Consider the following 22,514-nt stretch of genomic DNA (forward strand, 5'->3'; position numbering starts at 1 on the left):
ATCCTCAGCTTATATTAACTGGCATTGTTCCCTCAGCTTTGGAACACATTACTGTTACACTGCCGATTCTACTTTGAATACTGCTACTACTATTCCAATGAGTTACTGGTATATTATCATGGCTGATATTATTAATAGTCACAGCAACAATAATCATTTATATTACAGTAATTGCAAACTTGTTCTCCAAGTGCTGGTCTTGGGATGGAGCAACTGCCCTATGAGGAAAGGTTACAGCATTTAGGTTTTTTTTAGTTTAGAGAAAAGGAAAGTAATGGCTTGTCTACATTTCCACTGTCCCATGCCTAGAAAGCATGGCTTTGAGCAGTTTTGTCTTTGCCTCACTGCTTTCCCCCAGAAAACCCACTCTTTAGTGCTAAATCAGAGCAAACATCATTCTGGAGAAAACCCAGTTGATGTTTGCTCTGATTCAGCAGTAAAGATTGGGTTTTCCTGGGGGAAAGTAGCAGGGCAAGCAAAAGTGGATGAGCCCAAAGTGCCGGCAGGATAGAAGTTTCTAAAATTAGGCATGGCATGGGGAAAGTGGTCTGATGCCAGATCCTATAGAGAAAGTAGCAAGGCTAACAGGCTATTGCAGGACCACAGACAGATCCCAGTGAGCAACTTGCTCCCACAAAAGTTGGGAGCAGACTAAAGCCTTTTAAGCCTCTGTGTCCAGACTCCCTCTTCCAGACTCCACTTGCCTTGTAGACAACTTCGGAGTCTTAAAGGGCCAGCTCTCTGGCTTGTAGACAGGCACTCTTGCCCTGTTCCCTAGTTTCTCTCCTGGTGTGCTCCCTGCACCGTTGAAGCAATTATGTGTGGTGGGAGGTATCTGGTTTCTCAGGGGAAGGAGCCTGTGGTGGTCTGGGCTCTGGCCCTATAGGCCCTAGAGGTTGCTGTCCAGTGGCCTCAGTTGTAGTCATCTCCTGCTCTCCAGCAGTCAGTTCAGGGCTCTTAATCTGATCTGCCTCCTTAGCGCATGCCTCTGCAGCCTCTGACCCTGTGCCTGGATTGCTGCAGCTTGATTCAGGGGTCATGACGATGCAAACTTGGTGCAAAACCATCTAGAGCCAGCTCAACCCCTCTCTGGACAGAGAGCCTTTCCACCCACCGTACCTCTGTCTTGTGTGGATTATCTCTGATCTAGTCGGAGGTAGTAGGCCTCTGAATACCAGTGCTTGGAAACCACAGAAGGAGAGAGTGCTCTGGTGCTCAGTTCCTGCTTGTGGGTTTCCCACAGGCTTCTAGCTGGCCTGTACGAGAACAGGATGCTGGATGAGATGATCTATTGGTCTGATCCAACTGGCTATTTCCCTCATAAAAGCCTCCATTGGTCCTAATTGCCCTCTGTCCATGCGAGGGATACACTAATGGATACAAACCCATGAGGTTAGACCCACTTTGCAGCATGATGCTATTTAGGAATATAAGCCTGTTACATTGAAAAGATACATAACATTTAAAATACTTGCTAAATACGTTTGGAGAAAGCTACTCACAAATATATTATCTGCCAAGACCTTTGAGCCAGTTACTGCCTCTCAGCCTAATACAATAATACAGGATGAGTCCTTTAAAAGAGGCCCCATGGATACAGAGTGCACATGTTCCACGGGGCCTCTTTTAAAAGACTCACCCTGTTCAAAGATGCCACAAGTCCTCTCTGATTCAAAGTAAAACAATCCTGGAAGCACTCTCCTGGGAATTTCTCACTGGTTGGGGAAGCGGTGGGCATGTAACAATACTTAAGAACCCAAAAGGCAACTCAATTACTGCTTAGTTAAACAATTATTTATTCTTTGGTTGCCCAACCAAAGAACAAATCATTAACCCAAGTCACTCAAGGATGTGTCTCAGCTTGAATATGCCAGGCCAATCGATTTCCCCCAAATGTCCCTCACCACCATATCATCATAGCAGTTTCTTTTTAAAGGGAAAAAAAAAATCAAAAGCTTTTGCGATATTTGGCTTGGAAAACTAAGTCATTCTCCTGCACAGACTGTTCTTGTTGAAAATTGAGAACCTATAGACCCATAGACAACAATTCACTTTATTCTATTCTATTCTATTCTATTCTATTCTATTCTATTCTATTCATTCATTCATTCATTTGTTTATTTATTTATTTATTTATTAAATTTACATTCTGCTTTTCCTCCAAAAGGAGCCTAGGACTGAAAACAAGTGATAAAATTATTTTAAAATCTCAAAAACAATTTCAGTATGAATGCAGACTTGGATCCATGACCATTGATCATTCTGTCTGGTGCTGATGTGCATCTGGAAAGTCATCCCTGCCTTACAAGAACACGTATCTGTGTATACATAAATACAGTGTATTCTTACATTCTTATGTTAAAGGGCAAATGTATCCATTCCTTTAAGTTTACAAAGCTAAGCACGCTTACTAGAAAATGTTCCCCTAGAACATGTACAAGCATGTTTAGGACTGGGCTCTACTTGTGGAGAGGCATGTTTAAAAATAAGCAACTACCGGTAAATCTATTGTCATAGACTAAGCAGATAAAAGTACTTCACTCTTTATTTGCTTCACTGAGGGACAACAGAAGGACCATGATGTTTGCTTATGGTCTCCTCTTTTGTCTAGGCAACATGTGTCTCTATAACCAGTTTCTGACAGTGAATATTTTTATTCCTGTGCCTTTGGGGAACCGGGATGCCGCACACCAGCAAAGGCTGAGGTTCTGGTGGGTTTAAACTGGTGTGGGCACCCAAATGGATCCCATGCAAATGTTCTTACCTTTTCTTCACGAGCCTCCAGGTTGGGAGTCCTCACGGGAGCATGAGGGATTCCACTCTTTCGGCCCCTGTTCTCCGGAAGAGGGTTCAAGGGAAGCCCGCCACAAATGTATTTCAGGCTGGACATGGCTTGAGAGGGGATGTAATTAAAGGAAGAAGATAATTCACAGAGAGCTACTGCCTGAGGGGCAAGACAGAAGGTAGAGGCTCTCTTTGGAGAGTTCTGAAGGATCTTCAGCAACTTTGATGTGATTCCTGAGGAAAGCAAGCTGCTCACTGGCTTTTGTATGTGCACCTACAGTTCTCTGGAGAAAAGACACCATGCCTGTCAGACACACCTATTGAGTCTCCACAATCCTATTGGCTTCTCCTGCCTCCTCCTCCTAAAGAATAATTCACAGACCTACTGATTATTCTCTGGCCGTTCTTTGCGCATGCATTTGGCCCTGTTACTTTGAACCACATTCGGACAGCTTATGTACTTCGCACACACACACACATTCACTACTCTGAGAGGCCTGGTGGTTTTTGCAAGGTATTGAACCAACTGAAAGACACAGCAGCGTGTGTCAAGTTTAAAGATTATACAATCTGACAAAAAATTCAAATCTTCGTATTTGCGTGTTTTCATTTGTGGGCCTTAATATAGATCACCTTTGAGACTCCCCTACCCTGTTTATATTAGTAGTAGTAGTAGTAGTAGTAGTACCCTGCCCATCTGACTGACTGACCAAATATAAAAGCAAAATAAAATATCAGACATTAAAAACTTCCCTACACAGGGCTGCCTTCAGGTGTCTTCTAAAAGTTGTATAGTTATTTATCTCCTTGACATCTTATGGGAGAGCGTTCCACAGGGTGGGCGCCACTAGTTATTAAATCATCTGTATACCACCTTTGGGTTCCAGTAACCAATAGCAGAGCTATGGACGCGGGTGGCGCTGTGGGTTAAACCACAGAGCCTAGGGCTTGCTGATCAGAAGGTCGGCGGTTTGAATCCCCGCGGCAGGGTGAGCTCCTGTTGCTCAGTCCCAGCTCCTGCCCACCTAGCAGTTCAAAAGCACGTCAAAGTGCAAGTAGATAAATAGGTGCCGCTCCAGTGGGAAGGTAAATGGCGTTTCTGTGCGCTGCTCTGGTTTGCCAGAAGCGGCTTTGTCATGCTGGCCACATGACCCGGAAGCTGTACGCCGGCTCCCTTGGCCAGTAACGTGAGATGAGTGCCGCAATCCCAGAGTCGGACACAACTGGACCTAATGGTCAGGGGTCCCTTTACCTTTACCTTTATACCACCTTTGGGTTCCACTAACCACTAGCAGAGCTTTACAACAAGTAAAATTCACAATAAGGTGATGAAACATACTTAAAAAAAAAAAATCACAGCAACAAATGTCCCATAAAACTGACACCAGCATGTAAATCTACAAAGAATCATGAGAGCCATACAGCGGTAGCATAACATAATGACAAAACCTCCAAATTGCTCTAAAACAAGGCAGCCCTTTCCAGGCATTTGATGTCCACCCAGGAAGGAGCAATGTGAACTATCCTCAGGAGAGATTTCTATAATGTTGGGGCCACCTTTGAGAAGCCCCTGTCCTAAGGCAAGCCCCTTGCTTCTCTGATCATGCGGAGGGGGAGGGACTCTGAAGAGGATCTCAATACGTGCCTGGCTTCATAGAGGTGAACGGCACAACTATCCTATTCCATTCAGTTGGCTGCCTCAGTCAGCCAATTTGTGGTGTCAAACTGCTGAGTATTTAACTTACTCTTATCAGGCACTTCCAGACCATCATATTTTAGTACAGATCTCTCACACTTCTGGGTACATGCTGGAATAATATGTCTTTTACACAGTAAGAGCACACCTTCCTAATTCACCCCCCACCAGCCCCAGTGATGTAAACATGCATAATGAGGTGGGTGGAGGGGGGAGAACTCAGATGATCCAAAGCAGAAATGGAGTGCTTCTTACTATCTTAGGTCTTACACACATGGCCCACAAATGCCTTGGGGAAGAGAAAGAAATGAATGAGATAATATTTTTGCAGATCAGGGAATTAAGTCAAAGGCACATTTGCCAAGGGTGGGGACAATAAGCCTGTTATCAGAGGGCTGCAGGCCTGGAAATCTAGCTGGAAGAAAGGAATGAAGAAAGGAAAGAAAGGAATGAAGAAAGGAAAGAAAGGAATGGCTGGTGGAAATTTTGCCTCTGAATATGTCCCACTCATGCAGTCAGGCAGAACTATTGCAGAAAGAGATTAGCAAATCCACTTCATGGCTCCAGTAGGCACCAATCAGTTCTGGTGATACTGACACCCAGGGGCTAAAAACAGAGTTGTGGAAATCGTAATGTGACCCAATAAACAGACTGCTTGGGAAGATATAAACTAGGGTTCAAACCCCACCTAATCTGCAGATTCGCTGGGTGGCCTTAACGAAATTCCTGTCGTTCAGCATTGACACACCATCTGTAAAATGGGTATAATGCAGTGATGTATTTTGTGGTGCTGCAGCAAGAAGACGGGAAGGGATCACAGCAGTGAACAGTGATCAGTATGCATGTACGCAACATGCAAACATAACCATACACATAGTTGTGGAAACATTTTGTGACTGTGGGTAAGCCAGGGGTGGGGGAACTTCAGGTTGGCAGCGCATGGTAGTGGCCCTCTAGGGCCTCTGTATCTGGCCCTAGATACTCTTCCCAGGCCATACCCTCTCTCCTCAGGCTACATTAATCACTGGCCTGCTTCGCACCCCAAATATTTGTGCCCAGTAGGAAGGTGACCTTGAGCTCTCATGATGCCTTCAGCTTGTCTGGGTGAAAGCTAGAGAGGGTGAGTGTGAAAATCAGATAACTGCTCTCCCACTTTTGCCTCTGGCCGCACAGACTTGGTGCCTGCCAGGTTCCCCCGCCCCTTATTTATTTGTAATAAAAATATTAAGATTGGCCTTTGTTGTTGTTCATTGCTTGGAAGCAGCTTGCCTGTTGTGTGAGGGTTTTGTTGTTGTTGCCTGTGTTAGAACATATGAACAGCCTGCTGAATCAGGCCAATGACCCATCCAATCCAACATCCTTTTTGTCACAGTGGCAAAAGAGTTTTATCACTTTGCAGGGGTACGGGTAGGTGTTTTTGAAAGCAGTTCTGAGCACCACCAGTTTGTTTTGTTTATTTTAATCTATGATGTGGGTATTTGGCAATGCCCACAACAGTTTTTTACATTTCCAAATCTGTCTCCATATGCAAAAGTGGCTGAGGACCCCTCTAGTCTTTTTGCTGTAAGAGACTGTCCTGGCTCTCCTTCTGGGACTTTGCAAGGAGAAAACACGGAGGACTGATTACAAAGCTGTAAAGGGCTGTGCTGAGTTTCAATATCGTGAAAGGGCAGCTAATGGTTATGTATTTTACTTGCAAAGACACTTGTGGAATATACTGTCTCAGATGCAAAAAATAAAATAAAAAACCACCACCTTGGCTGGCCTTGGGAAGGACACACCTTGACTTGGAGCAGGGAGATGATACACTGTTTTGCCTCTGGCAGCAAAATAACTTTGCATGAGCCTGTAAACCCCAGGTGGATGGAGAAACCCCTGGCCTGCACTGCAACCAGTCCGCCAAAGCATTGCTTAGTTTCCAACCAGCTGCAAAAATTCAATCTTACTTTTCCCTGCTTAAACCCAACTTCTGCCTCTCCTCCCAGACAGGCTCTGGCAGGTAATTAATGCTGCTCATTAATCAGCATGCATCCTTAGTGGTCGAAGCCACTAAGCAGGACAGCACATGTCCGATCACAGCAGCAATTTGTTAAACCCTCCTCCTCCTGGACCACTTTGCCTCTGTCGCCCGCCTGCCTCGGTGCTATGCGCAGCCGGCGCCTGCTGCTGTTGGCCGTAGTGCCTGACGGGGGCGGTGCAGAGACACGAATCGACCCCGAGCCTGGCCGGTGCGAAGGGGGAAGCGACGGAGGAAGGAGCGCTTTCCCCGCGCGTCGCCGCCGGGCATTTGGTTTTAAAGGCCCAGGACAGGAGCAGGGTCGGAGCTGGAGGCTTGACGGGCTCTAGCGAACTGGGGGAAAGGAGAGGCTCTGCGAGCGAGCAAACGCGGACACGTGCGTCTGGAGAGCGGCGGCAAGCAGCCGAAGGAGTGCGCAAGTGAGATGAAAAACACAGACACGCACACGTATAAAAGGACAGGAAGAGGATCACATGTCAGAATAATCCCTTTTGCAGCCAGACGGGGCTAGAGGGGGACCGAGGTGGCCGGCAGAGGCGATCGCCGCGGGTTTGGGGCGGGCCAGGAAGAGAGACGCGAGCAGCTCGGCGCAAAGAAGCCTCGCCTCCCCCCCCCCCAAAAAAATAGCTCATCGTCATTTTCTATTTTATTTTAAAGAAGGCACTGATCCAAGGCACCTGAAAGTGAAGGGCTGTTCTCCAATCCCCACAAAAGCCACCCATGCCCAGCGCTGCCCTGAATAGTAGTTGTAATAATAATAATAATAATAATAATAATAATAATAATAATATAGGCCTAATCATCATCATCCATTTTCTTTTAAAGTCGGTGGAATACATAGGATCGCCTCTTAGAGACCGGCGATAGTCCAAAGGGGGTGGGGGAGAAGGCTGTGTTTCGGCGGCCGAGGAGGGGGTGGTTGGGGGGGGGGGTGAGAGGGTGGCAAAACAAAGGCGGCTTTGCCCTCGATTGCACTCGCGTTAGAGGCGCGCCAAAGCGCGAGTCAGTCCGGCGCGAGGAGGAGGAGAGCCGACTCCGAGTGGAAACATTTGGGCGGCCAAGGGAAAGTCCGAAGTGAAATCGAAAGTTGAGCGAACTCCGAAGGAACTTTCGCCCTCCGAGCCGCGTCGTCGCCTTGACCCTGCGAAAGGTCGACGGGCGAGGAGGAGGAGGACCAGGCTTGCTCCGCTCGGCTTGCTGTGCTAGACGTGTGAACTTCACCTCGTCTCGGGGGGGGGGGGCGAAGCGGGGAGGGGGAGAAGGGGCTCTTCCTCGAAGCAAGCAGCCAGCGCTCTGACTGAATCCATTGGGAGGCGATGGGCGGCTGAGGTGGACGCGCCGGGGGAGGCGAAGCGGCTGCGGAGTTGGGAAGCGCGCCTTAGATCCGAGGGGGAGAAAGAGAGAGAGAGAGGAAAGATACACAGAGACACGCGCGGCGGGTTCCCACCCACCCTTCAGGGAAAGAGAAGCACGAGGAGCCCGCAGTCATCGCTGCCCTGAAGGAAAGTGTTTTTGTTTTGTCTGCCCTGCCCCCGCCCCGAAAAGAAAGGTCATGCGGGCACCAAGCTTGTAGAAATATAATCATTATTATTATTACCCTCGCGCCTCCGGAGAAGATGGATTTCCTAGGCGGAGTAATGCAGCACAAAAGCATAACGCTGATCGTATTCCTGGAGTATATTATTTCAGGCCATCCTGGAGCAGGTAAGCAGAATTACGCATAGGTTCCCAATCAGTGATGGGGAAGAGCTTTAAAGCCTCTTCGGAGTGTTTATTTGTAGAGAGAGGAGAAGTCCTTTTTCTTTTTCTTTAGATGTGTAGCCCATTCTGTCACCGAGTCCAGAGGCTGGCAATACCTGTGTCTCATCCCGCCTAGGTCCAGGTTGTTCCCATTTCAAAGCCAGGCACAGAGAAAGGTAATTCTCCCAGAACCATGCTGCACTGGGATTCAGACCAGGTTGAAATGGGATTACTGGGAATGGTTTTTCCAACAGTGAAATCTTAAGCAATTTTTTTTTTGGTTTGTACAAATTCTCAGATGCCAGTCTCTACTATAAGGAGAGACACACAAGATTGAGAGTTATGATTCAGTATTCAGCACGCTGTCTGTTTGCAAGTACTTGAGATGGGCTGTGACTTTGGGTGTATAATGTATGTGCGTATCAGTGCTTTGAGTTTGGACTTAGCGCATAGGATATTGTTGGGAATAAATATATGCTAATAAGAGCAACTTTCAACTCATGCCACAAAATGTGTCTCGCTCACCAATATGTACTGTTTCTCAGGAAGAGCATATCTATGTTTCTAACCCTCTCTGGTGAGGACTGAGATGCATTATTGACATAGAGCATGAACCATCCCCTCCCATCTGCATGTAGAACCCCTCCAGTGTGTTCCTGTCTGTAAGTAAGAGGCTGTGCTCTTGATGGGTTTACCTCAGTGGTTTCTACACTGACTGGCAGCAGTTGTCCAGGATGTCAGACAGGAGTTCTTTCTCAACCTGACATGGGCGTGCTAGAAACTGAACACAGGACTAATGGCATGTGCTGCTGAGTTATGGGTGGCATCGCTCCTCAATGATCTAAGGAGGGATAACGATGGTCCTTCACAATTTGTGACCCCCAAACACTGAATGCAGTCATGTCTTTGGCATTACAAGTTGTTCAGGAACATAGGAAGTTGCCTGCCTTTTACAGAGCCATGCCATAGCTAGTCCATGTTGCACAGTGATGGCTGCTTGACGCTGACCACCAGTGGCTCTCCAGCCAGGACTAATAATAACAACAACAACAACAATAATAACAACAGTAACAACAATAATTTATTTATACCCCGCTCATCTGGATGGGTTTCCCCAGCCACTCTGGGCAGTTCCCAACAGAATAGTAATAGTAATAAAAAAGCGATAGAACATCAAACATTAAAAACTTGCCTAAAGAGGGCTGCCTTCAGATGTCTTCTAAAAGTCAGGTAGTTGTTTATTTCTTTCTCAAACCCACCTGGAGATGCAGGGGACTGAACCTGAGTTCTTCTGCATGCAGAGCAAGAGCTCGGGCACCGAGCTAGAGCAGTGTTTCTCAATCTTTTTTCCAACTGTGACCTCCTTTCAACCTTGTTTCCTTCATGTGGCCTCCCCTGCCCTACTGGTAGAAAGGTAGCTATTTTGTTTGTAAATAGAACATCTTCTATTTATAATTTTTATATAATTTTATATAATTTTTATAATTATATAATTGCACCTGGGGGCACCCTTGGAATATCCTGGGGGGCCCAGGAAGCCATATGGCCCCTGGTTTAGAAACACTGAGCTAGAGCCCCACCACCTCCACCTGCAAGGGAATATGTTGCCACTATGGTGAGTGTACCGTAATGCACTTAGCCATTCCCAAGAACACAAGGCCCTCCCACACATTTCATTGGCCGGTTCCACTTCTGTGGGAGTGGTCAGCACTCTAGGAGCCTAAAGAGACGAGTGGACTGATGGATAGAGCCTTTTATCATTAAGAGTAGGTGGTCATATTGGATGGCGCAGCAGAAGCGAGAGCTCAGTGGCTGTGGTGATCCTCTCCTCATACACAGAGCTGCATTTGGTGAGCCCCGATTGTGGCTTAGTTTTCAGCCATTATGGCTCTTGAGCAAGGAAAGCCGCATGGTGGTAGTGAGCCTGTTGTAAACATTGAGTAAGAAAGGAAATTTAACTCCAGTTTGATGCTCTTTAAGGGCACCAAATACCTGTAAAGCAAGGAGTCAGTTTACTCTGCCAAACAGTAGGGCAGGCTATGTTAGTTTTGACCATGATACTCAAATTCTAGAGGAAATTGTTGAGAGGCAATCAAGGGGAATTTCTGGTTCTCAAATATACTTGTGAAAACCTAGATATCAATGTGCATGTATGAAGTTTCAAATATATCCAAATTATATTCAGCTGCGTTTTTTCAACTCCAGATCTCTGTACAGCTTTCTATCTGCAGCACCACACTAGGATGCATCTTCCGTCTATATGCAGCTTCATAGCCCATGCTTGCTACTTTGGTTCTGTTGAAACAGCAGATAGGATGCAACCCCCCCCCCACCCCACCCCTTCTTGCCAATGATTACATTGGGTGGTGGGTGCTGTTCCTTCTTCTTTCCCATTTGTTCAACAGCTCTACGAACCGGTAAAACTGGTGTGAGTGTTTTGCTTTTTAACTCAGCGATGGCAAGCAAAGGGAAGGATTTAGTAGTTTGGTTTTGTGTTAGTGAAAAGCATGAAATAATCTTGTGATGTACAATAGATGACAAGATTATGAAACAGCTGAATGCATCAGACAGTGGCTTCTCCCATTATCTATTCTCATCAGAATTGTTGTCACTTTCCATCAATCATACACGGCAACGATAAAATTACCCCTGATCCACTTCGTTTTCAGCCATTTCCCCTTTATCCAGTAACCAGTGTAAAATGTGCTACCATATTAACATCTAGCAGCTATATAAAGTTAGGACCGGGCAGAGAAACTGCCCAGTCTTCATACATTAGGGGCAGCCTTGCCTTGCAAGGTTTGTGCTACTCTGTCCTGGACTGTCAGATGTTATTGAAGATGTGCCACTGTGGGAATGCATTGGATTGAGAGCTAAAACCTCTTCACTGACCCTGGTGACTCGGGTGACCTCAGCCATTGAGAATCAAGCCCGGCCTTATTTGCATAGCCCCACCCTTTCGTGATCTTATGGCCAACAAATTTAAAAGGGGATTAGACAAATTCAGGGAGGATGAGGCTACCAGTGGTTACTAAACCCGATGGCTATGTCGTACTTCCATAGTTGAGGGCAGCATGCTTCTGAATTCCAGTCACTGGAAATTGCAGCAGGGGAAGAGTGCTGTTGTGCTCAGATCCTGCTTGCAATTTCCCCACGGGCATATGGTCGGCCATACTGAGAACAGGATGCTGGACTAGATGGGCCATTGGCCTGATCCAGCAGGCTCTTTTTATGACCAAGCCCTGGCTCTCCCTGCTTGATCCCACTGGATGCAAAGCTTTTGTACAATAATGATACAGTATTGCTGAAAGACTGATGATCAGATTTTTTTTGGCATTAAAATCTTTATTTTATTGTTCATCAATACATTGACAATACATCCACATGTTACAGATATACAAACAAAACAAACATACAATCTTACACATCTTAAAAGTACTCATCCACAGTAGATGAAATGATGATCAGAAATTGAGGGATGAAGTTAAATCCAAATGGTTGATATCAGTGGGACCATGCTACAGTAGTTGGTTACTAGATTAAGTAGCATGGCTGTTTCCACACAATTAAATATGTTTGGCTGCAGTAATTCCCCCCTCACTTCCCCCAAACAAAGCAGAAGCAGAGGAGGTGACCAATGGAAAGTAGGAAACCATTTCAGATCCATTTTAATATTTCTTAAAGGGTGAAAGGGTAAATCAGGCAATAGGAGAGAGGTGATTAGATCAGAGGGCTATGAACTAAGAAATAAGCTAGCATTCTGGTTATATGCCATCTCTATTTTCCTTCAGAGGTTAGATAGTAGACATATTTCAGCAGTTTATGGTGAAGCTTTAAACAACCTCACTTTCCCATTCTACATTTAAATACCCTACTGCAGTCTCCACTGGGAAGAATAGCTCTCAAGATAACTTTAGTTTATGCTATTTCATATCGTAAGCTTTCTATTTTAAGTGATACCACAGATGGGAACTTCATCCATCCATCCATCCGTTTGTTTTGTATGCTGCTTTTTCCACACACACCAGAAATGTGTGGCATCACTGTGTGGCAGATTCTGACCATGTTTAGCCAAATATTCAAAGGTGACCTTTTCAGACCTTCTTCTTCAGCATGCAAAAGTTTTAGACAGAAGCAGGCATGGATTGGGATACTGGGGGAGAGGGCTGAACACCTGCACAGAGCTTAGGTATTATATCACTATAGAGTAGTAAATCCCATCTTCTGCTCTTACCTCTCTTACCAATATTAGCTAGATCAGCCTTCACAAATCTGATGCCCTCCAGATGTTGTTGGACTACAACTCTCATGACTGATGGGAGTTGAAGTCCCAAGAACATCTGGAGGACACCAGCTTGGTAAAGACTGAGCAATTTTTTCCCAGATTAAGCTTCTTTACACAGTAGCACATACTTAAACTATGAAATTTGCTACCACAAGATGTGTTGATGGCCACCAATTTAAATGCCTTCAAAAGGCAATTAGAATTATTACGGGATACTTGGTGCATTGCAGAATTATATCAGGAAACAAGAAAGATTACCATTTCAAAGAGCCTATGCATTTCAACAGTTATAAAGGAAAGGGATAAAGGGAAGAGGCAGACTGCTTTAAGGAGTTAGGCTTCATGGAACAGATTAGCCCACTAAAATGTATATATAAAGAGGAAGGGCATATATATAAGGAGCTTCTCCATTGTACAGTTCAGAATGAAAACTAGCAGCAGCACCTTTTTTCAAAGAGTTGTTTGTAGAAAGACTCCCCTGCCTGGTTTTCCATTGCTCTCAAACGGAACATGAAGCATCCTCACCATAGGTGTGGTGTGACAACAACAGCATATGTACCATGGGCGTAGCCAGGATTTATTGGGGGGGCAGGCTTTATGTTTGGGAGGGGAAGAACCGAGATATCTGCAATGCAATTGGTCAGTTAGTTAAGTATGTCTATTTACAGTATTTACTTTATCTTGGGGGGCAGCAGCACTCCTGTACCCCCTGACTATGCCCATGCTATGTAGGAAATGTGCTTGATGTCAGCAGTTCTTAATAATAATAATAATAATAATAATAAATTTTTATTTCTTTCCCGCCCTTCCCCGCCAAACCGGGCTCAGGGTGGCTAACACCAATAAAATCACAACAAAAACATAAAACAATTCATTAAAATACAGATTAAAATACAATTTAAAATTAAATCTAAACTGCAGCCTCATTTTTAAGTAGCCCACCAATCACACCAAAAGAACGAAACCAACCCAAAGGCTAGGTGGAACAGCTCCGTCTTGCAGGCCCTGCGGAAAGATGCCAAATCCCGCAGGGCCCTGGTCTCTTGTGCCAGACTGTTCCACCAAGTCAGGGCCAGTACTGAGAAGGCCCTGGCCCTAGTTGAAGCTAACCTAGCATCCTTGTGGCTCGTGACCTCCAACAAATTATTATTTGAGGACCTTAAGATCCTACCCGGGACATACCAGGAGAGGCAGTCCCTTAGGTATGAAGCATTGGTGTCCCTGGCAGTACTCCTGGAGGACATACCGTTATCAACATCCCATCCAAGAGGATGAAGGAGAAGCCGACTGATCACAATGAGCCATAGTTTGGATCTGCCCAGTTCTTTGCATATAAGATTTTTCAGGAATGGGAGCAGTAAGGTCACAGGTGCCTACTTCCAGTGAACACACATACTTGGAAGAGATTCTTCTGACAGCACAGAGGAAGAATGGCAGAAAGTAGACTATGATCCACTCCACTGGTGTGTTGCTAGCCAATTTCCAATGCTTCACTTAACATCTGCTGGTTCCTGGGATCATTGCAGGGCTAGGTTGACCTTAACTAATTCAGCAATACATTTCTTCTTTTCTTAAGCAAGAGTGCCTACTCAGGATCCCTTAACACAGATTAGTTATGCCAAGTGTGCATGTATTGTTGTGTAAAATACACTTTACTAAATTCTAGTAAATAATTTAAAGTGCTTTCTAGTGGCATTCCACTCTTTCAGCAGAGCAAGAAACCTGGTCAGTCTACGCTATATACTGGTTTATTTATTTTTCCATACTGCCTGTGGTTTTGTTTGGTTTTTTCCTTATTCCATAACATGGCATCGATGGGTGAAAGGCACTCAATAGCAAGGGCAGACCCACTAACTTGAAACATCAAAAAAGCATGGGTTTGCATAAACACTAGCTTGGAACATGTGGTGCTTTGAGTATATCATGCAAAGGGTGCTGCAGACCCACTTTTCAACCCACATGCAGCCAGCTGAACTCGGTAAGGCTATTGACTTAAAATGCAGCTGGGTTATTCTTTTTCTCAGTGTGGTTCGAAGCTGGTTTGGGGGCAAACATATCGAAACACAGTATTTTCCTAGATCTGGATTGTGGCTAACACCATGTGCATACCACTTCCCAAAGCAGCTAATCTGCTCTCAGCCATCGGCCACCTGAAAGGTTGCCCAGCTTTTCGATGACCATGTCATTGCCAGACGCTCCAAACATTTGCCAGAAGCCCTCCGACAAACAGCCACCTTGCTGAGCGACTCCCCTGGGATAGCAGGGTAAATGCATAAATAGTTGAGTGGCATCGATTATTGCGCAACGCCATCTATCAAGAGCCAGGCACCATCCACCTCGGTGACATACGGCCCCTCGGGAGCGAGAGGAGGAGGGCGCACTGCAGCCTTGATTGTTTAGCCTTGCATGAATTATTCAAGGAGACCCTTTTGGCATTCAGGGTAAGTCCCTGGTTGCCGGAATGCTCTGCCCCTTTGCCCGCCGTGCCCCCACTCCTATGACCCCGCATTTCAGAGAAATGAACCAAGTGACGGATGGGCTGCCTTATTGGGAGGCCAAGTGATCTCCAGCACATTAATTGCTTCCAATGCAAGACTCTTAATCAACTGCAGATTTTGATCCGACTCTTCCCACCCCGCCCGCCCCCTCCAGTCATTTGTCACATGTGCTCTCCTACTCTGCTGTTCCTAATGACACAGCAGTTCAGACAGGAACCATTTATTGATGTTGCTGCATTAGCAGGCACAGCAGATAAGCCTCCTTGTCATCACCACTGATTAGAAAGCCAACTGTGCTCTTCCCCACTCTGCCTGCTCCATAAAATGCATTTAGAAAATTGGTGGCGGGGGGAGTGGAAGAGAGAGAGAGAGAGAGAGAGAGAGAGAAAGACAGACAGTGGGATGCTTTCCGATTCCATCTCTAGGAATGAAAAGAAGCAGATTTCCATTTTAATTTTGAGCAATGGGGTGACCGTCATCTGTATTCATCTCCTGTCATTCTTGCATTCTGAGGATTCATTGGAAACCAGGGCAAGTCTACTTTTGAAACAGAGCCATGCAAACAGAGCAATTCCATAGTTCTTGGGTTAGACCCAAAGGTTCCCTTCTGCATGGGGGAAAGGCACAGCTGATCACCCGAAGCCTGTTTTACAGCTCATGCTGGAGCAGAAAAAGGTGGGAAGTAGATCGGGATCTATTGGTGATTTGCAGTACAGCAGCAAGGGTTTCTGACTCGCAGTGGCTGGACAATAGCAACAGCACAATGACTCTCACCACCACAAGTTGGACTGCTGAAATGGGAAAGGGGAAAAAAAAGCTTGGAGGAACCAGACTTGGATTTTAGTGTGCAGAACTCGGTTCAGTTCTGGTACTTAGAAGAAATCCCTGATCTCACTGCAAGTTCAGAGCACTCGTGTTCTTCAATTCAAAGTTCCTCAGTTCCTTTTGCACCTGGCTCTGGTTGTTTGATCTCTGGTGAAACACAAGGCTTAAGTCTGCCCTCCCCTGGGCTAGAGGACTGTGCAAGAAAAGTGAACCTAAATCCAAAGAGGTGCTTCCACTTCCACAAGCAGACATATGAGAACCACTATGGGATTCTTCCACTAGTTCAGTCTTCCCCAGCCTGTTGCTGGACTACAGTTCCCATCATCCCTGAACATGGTTCTTGCTGGCTGGGGCTGATGGGAGCTGGAGTCCCAACCATCTGGAGAGCACCAGGTTGGAAAGAGGGTGCTGCAGTGTTTGCCCAAGCAACTGCAGAAGACAATTAGCTGCTCTCCCTCTCCCCAACTCCAATAACATTAAATCCAACCCTCAGATTTTAGTCGATACACTTTAGACATAAATAGTGTGTCCTGCCTTTTAAAAAAACTTTCTGTAGGTATGAAAAGAATAAAGCCATAAAACTGTGAGAGGCCCTAGTTCAGGCTGATATTCTGCGGCAGAAGCATCCTGCGAAATTGTGACGGAGGTAATGAAAACGAGCATGGAAATGGATTTGGAACAGGAACAGAAGATGTGTAGCCTCTGGGTAGAAAAACTGGAAGTGAATTCTGATTTTGACTACCTTTAGAATGGAGCTATAAACTACTGCTTTGCTACTTCCCATTTGTATTTATTGGAACTCATTTTTTTTCATGCACTTAGGGCCATTTGATTGATTCAGTATTTCTTCAGATGGTTTTATGGCACTGTCAAGGCGGGCTTGATAATCTTCTCTCAGGGCAAGTTCAAGCATTCAGGTCTTGTTATCAGCTGCTACATGAAGTACTACTGGGCTGCCACTGTCTTTAGGACTGTTGCCCTAAGTGTGGCCATGTGGGGGCCTCTCTAGTTTGCTCCTCCTGCTGGCAGCTGCTTCTAATAGCAAGTTTTTGTGTGTGTGTGTGTGCTGTGTGACTCATGGTACAAGCACTCCAATTTTCTCCTTATTCTGTCACCCTGCCCTGTTTTCAGGAGGTCTCACAGCCACAATAAATTATGCATGCTCTTCTCCATAGCAAAGGGTTTCAATCAGTGCATGCATCGTTTTTTAAAACAATGATTTGAGAGGCAGAAGGTAGATCTGTACGAAGACATTTTTAGAAATGCTTATTCTGCTGTGTTTTATCCTGTGTATTTGTTTTTAATTGACTGACAAGCTTGACTTGCATTATGATCGTATTGTGCACCAATTAATTTGCCCGGGTCCAAGAGCTTTTTTCATTTCACAACTGTTCCTTGCAATAATCTGATCTTACCAGCCGAATTGATGCTTGGTTAAGCAAAATCTCTTTTTTGCTTTTCCGCACGTTTGATAATACCCGATTCAGTGGGTAGGATCGGGTTTTCGCAAGGCACAGCTGTGGAACGAGAACATGTCTCAGACCCAGGCAAATCAATTGGTATGCAATGCCATCAAATTTGGGTGAAGTGAAAATATTGGATGGGCCATAAGTCTCTTTGAGACTTTTTTTTTTGCAGAAAGCAAATAATAAATGCAAATAATAATAACAATTAATAATGGTGTTAAGTGTTTGGTAGGGAATCCAGGGCTGGGGAGGGACTGGGTGATAACACAATTGTGCAGAATATTGATTTTATGCAGTTTTGTATCGTTTTGTTCCCTGCTGCTCGCACTGCAGATTCAGCGAAGCTGCGAGCCTTCCGATGCGATGGGCACTCCTGCAATCCTGCCGTGGGGAACCTGGCGACTGGAAGAACGCCGGTCACGCTTACCACCTGCGGTCAGAACAGCACAGAACTTTACTGCTTTTACCCAGACCACCATCTTCTCCACCACCACCATGGCCTCCAAGGGTGTGGGCAGCCTAGGTGTACCAAGTGCAACGCCAACCAGCCTGATAACTCTCACCTTCCTTCCGCTATGACGGACGACTTCTTCCTAAACCCCACCTCCTGGTGGCAGTCTGCGCAAGGGGTGCACAGGGAGGAGATCCGGCTGGATTTGGAGACGGAGTTCTACCTGACCCACGTCATAGTGGTGTTCAAGTCACCTCGCCCAGCGGCCATGGTACTGGAGAGGTCGCAGGACTATGGGCAGACGTGGAGGCCGTACAAATATTTCTCTGCCAACTGTACAGCCACTTTTGGGCTCCCAGACGATGCCACCGAGGAAGGATCTCTCTGTACCTCCAGGTATTCTGACGTGATGCCTTGCACTAGAGGAGAGGTAGGTGACGGTAACTGAAATATGCTTCACCTTTCTGTGGTCACTGTGAGTTTTTGCTAAAAACAAAGGTTAGAAGCTGCTGCAGAAGAGAGCAGCCCTGTTGTAGTCGTGGGCAACACGTGTCATGTAACCTTTGACAGCCCCGGATATGGTCCTCTCCATCCCTATATGCACCATCCAGCCATTTCAGCAGAGTTTGGGTGAGCATTGCTTCAGAGAGATGGAAATGAGCATCAAAATGCACATTGCATGAAGATGTTTCTTGTGGAACCGAAGCCACCGTATGTGTTTTGGTTTTTTTAAAGGTCTAATCATATAATTTGTTTTCCATAGAAAAAGAGATTTTTAAAATACACACTCAGAGAAACTGTTCTATTTTCAGCTGAAAGTTTTTCTATATAAAGCAAAGCCATTTGTCATGTTGTCAGTGCACATAGAGTACTAAGAACATTGCCAGTGCCTTGTTTTCAGAAACCTGGATCCTGCACTTCTGTGTGCGTGTGTGTATTGTGTGTCTGCGTGCCAGTGACTATTTTATGCATGTCTGATTGACACACGATCGTGCACACGCTTGTTGCCGCCAACCCGGAAATGGCTAGAAAATGAGGCAGAATGGAACTGGGCGAGGCTTATGCATGCTCCGCCAACATGCCGGGAGGTCATGAATGGAACCCCTGCGTAAAATGGTTGCCACATCTATCTATCATCCACCATCTCTCTATCTTAATGTTTTATTATTTTTTGTAGATTTAAAAACTATGTTTTTAGCTGTTTTTTATTTTATCTGTAAGCTGCCTTGAGTCCCTGCCAGGGGGAAAGGTGGGGCATAAATAAATATATTACAATAAGAAATCTCTGCAGCAGAATCCCGTGCAGGGCAAGTGGGCGATTCATCTTCCAGTGGTACCGACTGACAGCTGGAATTCTCTTATAATTGTTTCACATAGTATACCAGGCACATGTGGCTATGTTGATATATCCCGCTCTATGACATCCAAATGATTTTTGAATGCCACATGAAACACGTTCAGGTTTTCTCACTTGTGGAGCCTCTATTCAGGTGGCATCATGCCTTATGAGCACCCAGTTTAAATGTTCATAGAGGGGAAAGTGAAAGGACTGCAGGCCATGGCTACGAGCTTAGCCTATCCCCTACAGTTTCACATTACTAGCTCACGCTCTGGCTTCTCTCCCTTCCGCTCCTTCCTGATCAGAGCGATAGGGGAGAAACCCAGTAATTCACCTTGCCTCAAACTGTATGGGAACTGAAATGCAGCCAGGCTTCAAAATCATCACTTCTCTGGATTTTACGATGCAGCTCCGTAACTAAAAGAAGTGTGAAATAACTGTGCGTATCAGGAGTTCTCAAAGATGCACATATTAGTCAAAAGATGCATATATTAGTCAAAATAGCGTACAAAAATGCACTATATCAAGGGACATTTCTTGCAAAAATATGCAAATTAGGCAAACTGGTATACAACAGTGTGTATATTTAGGATAAATGCTCACTGAAATGCTGGTGAATTTTCGTGAAAAAAATTAAATTAATTAATAAATGGCAAACTGATGCAGAAATGTGGTAAAGTGGATTTGAAAGTGGGTTTTTTTTAAAGGGTGCTGAGAGTTCTTAGGAGATCCCCTATTTGCTCCCGGAGCTACGAGCCTAGAGCGATCTGGGAAGTTGAAGTTGGATTGATCATTAAGACACTCCGGCAACTGTATCTCCCAGCAACTCTCAGCCCCCATTAACAAACTACAGTCCCCAGGATTCTTTGGGGGAAAGCCCTGACTGTTTAAGGTGGTATGATGCTGCTTTAAATCTACAGTGCAGATGGGCCCCAAGTATGTTTAATGGGGCTGAAACATATGCCCAGGTTAAACATATGCATAGGATAATTTATTTTATCCATTCATGAGATTTATATACTGCTGATTGTAAAAACAAACAAACAAACCTCAAAGTGGTTTCCAAAATGATTTCAGCCTTGAAAGTAGAGTTATCTTGATGATCCAAACTGGTTGTCCAAATGAGTCGCGTGACTCTCACCTTACTCCCCATTCCAAGGTGTAGGATACTGCTGTGTAAGCCGCTGTGCTTGTCTTATTTTTCATCTTCTCATGTCTTTCACCTTCCAAAGACATGGAAATAGTTACAAAAAGTTGCACCGTATTTCTATTTTACAGAAAACAAGAGAGGCAAATAAATTCAGTGGTGGAGCAGGTTCTGCTGGTGAAAGAGAATGCAGGCATAGATATATATGCATACTGAATTTCAAAAGCTTGCACTTTTCATTTCTTTTTTTGCTACCCATAGAAGTTGATCTAATAAAAAGCCTTCATCTGGCCTGCTTTAAGAAGATCTTCAGTCGCCTGTGCCCCAGTTTTTAGTTTTACGTTCACCTGCATTGTGCCAGTTAAATAGAAGGTGTGATCAAAAGCAGACGCTTAGGTCAAAATGCTGGTGCAGATTTGTACCAAGGCTAAGGTCTCAGATCAGATAGAAATAGGAATGGATGTGTTCAATTTTTATTTTTATTTTGTATTGTCCTTATCCTGCGCTGGAGGGATCTGGGAAATTAGAAGCACGTTTTTAATAAAGCAGAGCAGCCGGAAATGAAAATAAGTCTGCAGGAGGAAGAGTTTGGAGCTGTGGAAAGGTGGCAATTGCAATGCTCCCCTTTGTCGTCGCAGGAACTGTAGGTCAGAAAAGTCTGATCCACCAAGAATTTATTGACTTGCTTCTCTATTTATGTTCCTGTCAGAATCTATAGGAGGCCAAACTACCAAAAGTCCATTCATTCCATGTGAGCGTCTCTTGTGCCAGATGACACCAAGGGAGTGTGCTAGAATGAACTGATTACTGGAATGTACTGGGGGAAGAGGAATTGTGTATGCCTGAACAAGGTAACCCGTTGCTGTGGCAACAGGTTAGATGTGCCCTGCTTGACAGACCTGTTTAATAATAATAATAATAATACAGTGGTGGCCCGCTAGACGAAAAAAATTCGTTCTGCGAAAATTTTCGTCTAGCGGGTTTTTCGTCTAGCAAAGCGGCAATCACAGCCGCGCTTTCGCTAGACGAAAAGGAAAAAAAAAGACGAAAAATTTTCGTCTTGCGAGGCAGCCCCATAGACTTTTTCGTCTTGCGGGGCAGCCTTCCGCTAGACGAATGCCTTCGTCTAGTGAGTTTTTCGTCTTGCGAGGCATTCGTCTAGCGGGGCACCACTGTAATAATAATAATTTATTATTTATACCCCACCTATCTGGCTGGGTTTCCCCAGCCACTCTGGGCAGCTCCCAACAGAATATTAAAAACATGATAAAACATCAAACCTCCCTAAACAGGGCTGCCTTGAGATGTCTTCTAAAAGTCAGATAGTTGCTTATTTCCTTCACATCTGATGGGAGGGCGTTTCACAGGGCAGGCACCACTAACTGAGAAGGCCCTTTGCCTGTAACCTCACTTCTCGTAGTGAGGGAACTGCCAGAAGGCCCTCGGCGCTGGACCTCAATGTCCGAGCTGAACGATGGGGGTGGAGACGCTCCTTCAAGAACTGCTAGCCAACCCATGTGGATTGGTACCACATGCTCTCTTTTCAAACCACACCACTGGATCAAATGCTGGATTTTTCTAATGCTTTCCTTCCATGAGTCTCAAATTCAGATCTGGTTCAATCATAGCTGCCTCAGAACTCAGAACTGCCTGAGGAAAATAAGCCAGCAAAAGAACCTTTTTCTGGCTCCAAATCTGCCATGAAGCGACTGCTAATTGAGTGGATGGACAAGAGCTCTCACACTTAGGGCCGGTCTTACCATTAGGCAGTGGAGGCAACTGCGTCACGCAGCATATGATGGGAGGTGGTAGTATCCCTCTGCTCTTCCTCCTGAGCTTCCTGACAACCCATTCACAATATTAAGTCCCTGTCTGGAAGCCCCCATTGCTGTGATTAAGAGGGCGGGGATTCCCATAATCGCAGCTGCATATATTTAAGCTGTTGTGATGATAGTCATCATGATTTGGGAAAATGCAAGAGGTTAAGCCAGGACACCCCCACCCCCACCACCCAAAAAAGATGGCAAACTCCAGGGCCACCTATTGAGTCTAACATGGTCCTGGAGTCAGCAGATCTGTTTTGGCCACCATGACAAAGAAAGCTCATCATTCATGACTCTTTAGTTATTCCAACTTCCAGCTGGAAGAGATCGGGGAAGGGATTAGTTGCTCATAGAGGCAAGTGCCCAAATGTTATGACTAGGGCTGTCTGTTCAGCATTTTGTTGAACTTGAGCTGCAGAGGAGATAAAATGCAGAGGCAGTGG

At 45.3% G+C, this 22,514-nt stretch overlaps 2 protein-coding genes across 2 annotated transcripts in view; one reads left to right on the top strand and one right to left on the bottom strand.

Moving 5' to 3' along the window:
• Positions 1–3,162, bottom strand: part of UROC1 (urocanate hydratase 1) — a 47,037-nt gene extending 43,875 nt beyond the window's left edge. The window contains exon 1 of the mRNA XM_033141085.1: positions 2,765–3,162. Coding sequence (XP_032996976.1) covers positions 2,765–2,890 — 126 coding nt within the window. The 5' untranslated portion in view covers positions 2,891–3,162. The remainder of the gene's footprint in view (positions 1–2,764) is intronic.
• A 4,643-nt stretch (positions 3,163–7,805) lies between these two features.
• LOC117041845 (netrin-4-like) overlaps positions 7,806–22,514 on the top strand; it is a 49,639-nt gene continuing 34,930 nt past the window's right edge. The window contains exons 1-2 of the mRNA XM_033141086.1: positions 7,806–8,201; positions 17,645–18,192. Of these exons, the coding sequence (XP_032996977.1) occupies positions 8,114–8,201; positions 17,645–18,192 (636 nt within the window). The 5' untranslated portion in view covers positions 7,806–8,113. The remainder of the gene's footprint in view (positions 8,202–17,644; positions 18,193–22,514) is intronic.

Source organism: Lacerta agilis, chromosome 2, assembly GCF_009819535.1.
Source record: "Lacerta agilis isolate rLacAgi1 chromosome 2, rLacAgi1.pri, whole genome shotgun sequence".
NCBI lineage: Eukaryota > Metazoa > Chordata > Lepidosauria > Squamata > Lacertidae > Lacerta > Lacerta agilis.